Consider the following 6,062-nt stretch of genomic DNA (forward strand, 5'->3'; position numbering starts at 1 on the left):
CACTGAGTGGTGCCGGGCACAGCCCCTGGCCAGGGCCAGGGTCCACATCGAGGAGCCGACGGCCAGCTCAGGAGGTTACGGGGCCAGGAGACCGATCGTGCAGAACTTCATGACGGGCTCTCCCGGCCAAACTCCAGCTCTGATTCCAGCAGAATCAGGCTGATTTGGTCCATCCCGTGGAGGCTGCCCTCGGCCCGCCACCTGCTGCCCCCCCTCCTGCCCTCAGAGGGGCGGGCGGCACCAGGAGGCGGAGCAGCGTCACGTTCTTGCATCCAAACTCTGAGTTTGGATTACATTGGAATGTGGATCAGTCCCAAACAGAACCTTAAAGAATCACTGGTCTGACTACCGTTCCCGCGCGGATTTCAGGGTAGAGTCGCCTGTGGAGCTGTAAAAGGGTTTCTGGCTCCCTCCCCAGGATAAGCCCACCAGCCTGGGCCTGTCTCTTTAAAACAACTCGGTGACACCCCCTCACCGCCCCCCCTTACCCCTGTGCTAAACAAGGGGTTGCAGTGCCAGTAGGGGTTGGTGTTTAGACCAGGCTGCAGGAGGGCTTATAAACAAGTATTCCCTGGTCGTTTCAAAGTAGAGTGTAAGTAAGTAATTACAGTGGCCCAGGAACGCTGTTGCTTTTCTCACGTTGCCTATTTCATCTCCCTAACCACCCAGGGGGCAGGGCAGGCTCCACACTTGACTGCAAGGGAAGCAAAGGGTTGCAGGGCTCACAGCCACTGTTTTGTCTGGTGCAGAGAGGCCTCGCTAGCCTCACAAGTGACCACTTAGCTGAGGCAGTCACCAGCCCAGACTGGGGAGTGGGGTCGGGGAAATGGGCTCATCTGTGTGTGTCTGTTCTTAGTGAAGTCTGTGTTTAATGGGTGATGAGTTAGCAGCACCTCGTTGCCTCATCCATCAGCGCTTGGGGGAGAGAAGAGAGGAAGAGAGAAGGGCGTAGTCCTGGGCCAGGGATGGGAGGTTTCTAAGGCGGGGCTTTCAGTGGGCGCCAAAGAGAACAGAGCTGGGTTATCAGGGAAGTGGAGAGGGTTGGGGGAAGTGTTGGTAACACTCCTGCTTAAGGAGAACACACGGGAAAATGAACCAAACCCACAACCTAAACAAACCAAACCAGCAGCACTTGGGAGTGCTGCACAGCTCACCTGCTGTTCCACCCGGACAGGCCCAGGTTCGCCTGCATTCTCCAGGCGGCCTCCGCGAGGCCTGCCTCCCACTCGGTCCTGCGGCTCCCCACCCAGTGGCCTGCCTCCTCCAGGCGGCCTCCAGGGATGGACGGCCACTCTCCGCAGGAGCGGGGAACAGGGGAGGCCTGTAGGAATGCTCTTCTCCATTGATTTCCTTCTGATGGTACCTCCCACACATCAAACTCCACAATTGCAGTGCTCTCTTATGTAAAATCCCAAAAGAGCTCAAAAGAGCATGTGTGTGTACTTGAGTGTTCGTGTGTTTGTCTCGTACAGCTGTGTGTGCTCGTGTACATGTGTGTGCTAGAGTGTGTGCATTGGATGAGGGGCGCCTGTTGTGATAGCTTCAGGTGCCAACGTTGCAGGTACTCTCAGAGCTGACACCAGGAAATAAGGCAAATGCCAAGCCTGAGGGGCATTTCAGTGAACTCCTCGCCCCTACCCCCAGCGCTACTCACAGGGGGATCAGCGCTTTACATCTGACCCGGAAAGCAGCTGGAGGATGGGTGATAAAAAGGACTGTGTGTGTGCCTGGCTGGTGTGGCTCAGGTGGTTGGAGCATCCGATTCCTGGTCAGGGCACACACCTAGCTTGCAGGTTTGATCCCCAGTCAGGGGGCTTATGGGAGGCAACAGGTGTCTCTCTCTCTCTCCCATCCCCCCCTTCTCCCTCCCTCCTTCTCTCTCCCTCTTCCTATTTCTCTAAAATCAATAAATATATCCTCAGGTGAGGATTTTTTAAATTTTTTTTTAAAAAAAGGACTTACGTGTAGACATCAGCCATGCGTTTTCCAGTCTGGATTCTATCTGTTTTCTGTGTGAATGCACATTTGCCAAAATCCAGAGAATCACATAGGACTTTCTATGGAACCATAACTCCATGCCCTGGAATGAAGGCACTGCCTCTGGGTAGGATACATGAGTGTACGTGTTCCGCCTTCGCTTTAATGGGGTCCAGCTACAGGAGTGAGAGCAATGGGATTGCTGTCCTTGTACATGTCAGTGCATTCACTGTAACACTGCAGTGACATGAAACTCGGACTTCGTTTCCTTAGCTTTCAGAAAAAGAAAAGTTAAAGGAAAATATATTGTACCTTTTAAAAATAGAGACACATTTTACACATACGCACATATATATTTATATGAGAGTACAGATGCATTTGTTGGTGTGTGTGATTTTTACCTACCTGTATTAATTGCCAGCAAATATAAAGTATGTGTAATTTAATCTTTGTTTATAAATTATAGTTGTTATTGAAGACGGTAGCTGCCAAACCTGTCATTTTTTAAAGTGATTTTTTGCTGACTTTTTTCAAGTCAGAATTCCGTACTTTCACCCCAAGTAAAAGTGGAGGGATGCCTGGGCGTCTGTGTCACACACACACACACACACACATGCAAGGCGATTAAATGGCCAACAGAGAAGTGGCTGCTGTCGTCTCCCTGCCCAGCCCGGGGTGGTGGCGGCCTCTGCACACCCTGTGCTCCCTGTCCGGACTGGCAGCCTGGCCGCTCCCGGTCACTGCCATCTCGGTGGCAGGCCCTTCGTGGCCTCGCAGTGGCCCTCAATGAGTGACCAGGGATGGACTTCAAGTTGACGTCTGTGTCACATATGATCCCAAGTGCAGACAGACCTTTGCCACCATTGTTGTCAGATATTTTAGCTCCATCACTTCCCAGCACTCTCCCTCCCCCGTCACTCCATTCGACCACTCTGTTGACCTTACTCGAACTTTTACTGAGCAATGAAAACTCTTTACAGATCGCACTAGTATGTTAGGCATTGCCACCATGCCCGCCTCCTAGCAGAAGGAAGGGATCACACCCAGACTGATCCTGATATTTCCTGCTTCACAACAAACCATCTCACAGCTCAGTGGCCTCCACACTTACCTGTGCACAGGCCTGTGGGCAGGACGGGGTTCTGCCAGGACAGCTCATCTCGCTCCAGTGGGCGTCAGCTGGTGGCCAGAGGCTGGGCTGGAGCCCCAGAAGGCCTTCGGTCCCCCGCTGGCTTTTGTGCTCCAATTGGCTGGGACCTGCGCGGGCTCTGGCCAGATACCCACACAGCACGTGTCTGGGTCCCAAGAGAGGCGGGCAGAAAGCGCCGGGCACCTTTCCTGGCCACGCTTGGGACAAACTCAGTGCCCTGTCCACTGCTCTCTGTTCCAGAAAAGCGTCCCTGAGCCCAGCTTAGAGCCAGTGAGGGCAGTGATGCTCACCTTCGATGGGAGGGCACCGAGAAACACAGACATGTGCCTACTTTGTAAAACATGCTGAGCAAAGCCATTGTAGGGATCTGTCAAGGGTCTGGCTCAGAGAAGTGAGAGATACTCCTGATGTTACTCTGCAGGTGGCAGCAAAGGAGCCTCTGAAAGAACACGCTACTCCTAGGGCTTCCGTCTCCAAGGCCAGAGACGCGTGTATCCCAATGTATTTAGCCCACCTCGGCCCCAGAGAGAAATGTTCTGAGGTTTGATCTAGAGCAAGCATGTTAAACTCGCAGGCCGCATGCCTTGTTTATTTGGCCCGCGTTAGCCTCTGAGTTTGACATGCTTGATCTAGAGAGACTAATGAGAGCATACCACACCTTCCTAGTCTGTGTTTTCATCAAGAGATGAAACTTGGCCAAGATTAACTGACCACCATAAGATGTTTATCAAACAGAACCTGGATAAAAAGCTTCTGACAACACTCGGTGTGAGTCTAGAAGAAATAGTATCCCATTGAAGAGGGAAGTTTAGGGGCAAAATACCAGAGAATCCTTTGACCAGAAGTGTTGCTAGATTGGGGAAGTGTCCCAAAGGAAGTGGGAGGCAGCTGCACGATGCGCGCCCAGCCCTGCGCCCAGCCCCAGCCCCAGCCCAGCATTCGCAGCTAATAAACAGGGCTTGTCCCTGTGCAAGTCCTCGGCTCCTCTCCCAGGGCAGCCAGCTGGGAGAGGCTTATCGTTGCATCCACGAACAAACATCAGTAACATTTTAAATGTTCTTGTGTAAAAACACGATTCAGTTTTCAGAAAAAAATTCGTTCCTTCACTTGGCATAATAAATCACTGCCCTTTTTTTTCTTTTTTCCTTCTTACCAATGTTGTTCTCAACTATTTGAAGTCGTGTTCTGTGTTCTGTGTTCTTGGGAGCAAAACATGCAAGGCTATTTGCTGTAACCAGCATGCCTTTTATCCCTGCAGGGTTATGAAGTGAACAGCGTCATCGGAAAGGAGGTGGGGTGGCTAAATTGTTTTGTCCAGTCCGTAACCACCCACCCGACCAGCTGCCTGGGATTGGAGGAAATCGAGCTTCTGCGTGCAGAAAGGGCCTCTTCAGGCACCACTGGTTCTCCTGGGCATCTGTGAAGGCCGGTGTGGCTGCCAGGGTGCTGCTGGTGGTTTGGTAGCTGTTAACTATGGGCAAAGTGAATGTATTTTATGATCTTGAAATGGAACTTACAATTTTTCTGGGGCACATGACAGTAAAATGGTTTTGTAAACTATAAATCAAAGTACTTTTTTTCTACTATATATTTTTATTACCTTCCTGCAAACTTAGGGACATAACTGTTAATAAAGCTTATGTAAGCTTGAGGTCTTTGTTTTGTATTTACCTTAAGCAATAATATTAATGTAGTAGGAGGAACTGTTCAATTGCAATTTTAAAGTTTTTAAATTTTACCCTGATTCAACACGTTTTTCTTGTAGTTTTTGTTTTAACATTGCCCCAAAGCATACACTGCAAAGTTTAACCCTTTGTCCTATATTGTTATATTACTGTTCTGCTACAATAAATGTCCAATCTAAGCATTTTGCACTTCAAGGGTTTTTGTTTGTTTTTGTTTGCCTTTCAGTATTTGGGGGAAATATTTTAGAGAACTTTATCAGAGGTACAAAAATGTCCACAAAGTGTGAATAAGTTAACGAGTGTGATTATAGGGACACTGAACAGAGTGTATAGTTGGCTCACGCGATAGCCAAGATGGGACTGAAGAGGGGTGGGTTGTTAACATTGCGTTGTTGGGAGAGATTTAAATTAACACCATGAATTTATTAGCTGTGGACACTAAAGGTCTTGTTTTCTCCCTTATAACGATATGGTCATGACGGGCCATAGTTAATTACATAATATAGACGCAGTGCCCGACATAAAGAAAGGGTGCCTAGTGCCCGCTTTCACTGGGGGAAGGCAAGGGGCTTTATTTATTTGTCCAGATGAACCTCTGGACATAACACTGTGGCTGTCCTTTCATCTACGTTACTATTGTGCATTCATGCGCACGTTGAAAACCTACATGCAACTGTCCAGGAGACGGAGGAAAGTGAAAGCAGACCCAGGAAGGCCAAGGAGAACTCAGGCGTTTAGAACACCCCGAGCCTCCCTCTTCCTCCCCCCACCCCCCTCCAGCAGCCCACTCCGCTCAGGGAGCCCTTCAGCTGTTCCCCGGAGCCCCCGGGTCAGCGGAAAGGGGGGCCGGTCCGTCCCCTCCCCAATCTGGACCTGCGTTTGCAGCACCTTCCCCAGAACGTGCTAGCTTAACGGGAGTTCGGAACTCAGGCGTTTAGAACACCCCGAGCCTCCCTCTTCCTCCCCCCACCCCCCTCCAGCAGCCCACTCCGCTCAGGGAGCCCTTCAGCTGTTCCCCGGAGCCCCCGGGTCAGCGGAAAGGGGGGCCGGTCCGTCCCCTCCCCAATCTGGACCTGCGTTTGCAGCACCTTCCCCAGAACGTGCTAGCTTAACGGGAGTTCGGTCGCGCTTCGCTGAGCCTGGGCAGGTTCCACAAAACAGTCGGACGTGGACTTCGGCGTGTTTCCCAAGCAAAGCCGACCCTCTCCCTCTCGTACGAGGTCAGCGCCCTCGGGTGACACACCTGGGTC

The 6,062-nt window shown here is 51.1% G+C and overlaps 1 protein-coding gene and 1 long non-coding RNA gene across 2 annotated transcripts in view; one reads left to right on the forward strand and one right to left on the reverse strand.

The window, feature by feature from the left end:
* The window catches only part of SPIDR (scaffolding protein involved in DNA repair), a 273,808-nt gene extending 269,030 nt beyond the window's left edge, over window positions 1-4,778 (forward strand). The window contains exon 20 of the mRNA XM_014532904.1: window positions 4,386-4,778. Coding sequence (XP_014388390.1) covers window positions 4,386-4,550 — 165 coding nt within the window. The 3' untranslated portion in view covers window positions 4,551-4,778. The remainder of the gene's footprint in view (window positions 1-4,385) is intronic.
* Window positions 1,951-4,391, reverse strand: LOC106724669. The gene is made up of 2 exons (XR_001360508.1): window positions 2,694-4,391; window positions 1,951-2,663 (listed from the first exon to the last, which is right to left on the reverse strand). It is a non-coding gene; the product is annotated as an uncharacterized LOC106724669 (long non-coding RNA).
* Window positions 4,779-6,062: the final 1,284 nt, after the last annotated feature.

This window comes from Myotis brandtii, unplaced genomic scaffold (genome assembly GCF_000412655.1).
Source record: "Myotis brandtii unplaced genomic scaffold, ASM41265v1 scaffold922, whole genome shotgun sequence".
In the NCBI taxonomy this organism is placed as follows: Eukaryota; Metazoa; Chordata; class Mammalia; order Chiroptera; family Vespertilionidae; genus Myotis; species Myotis brandtii.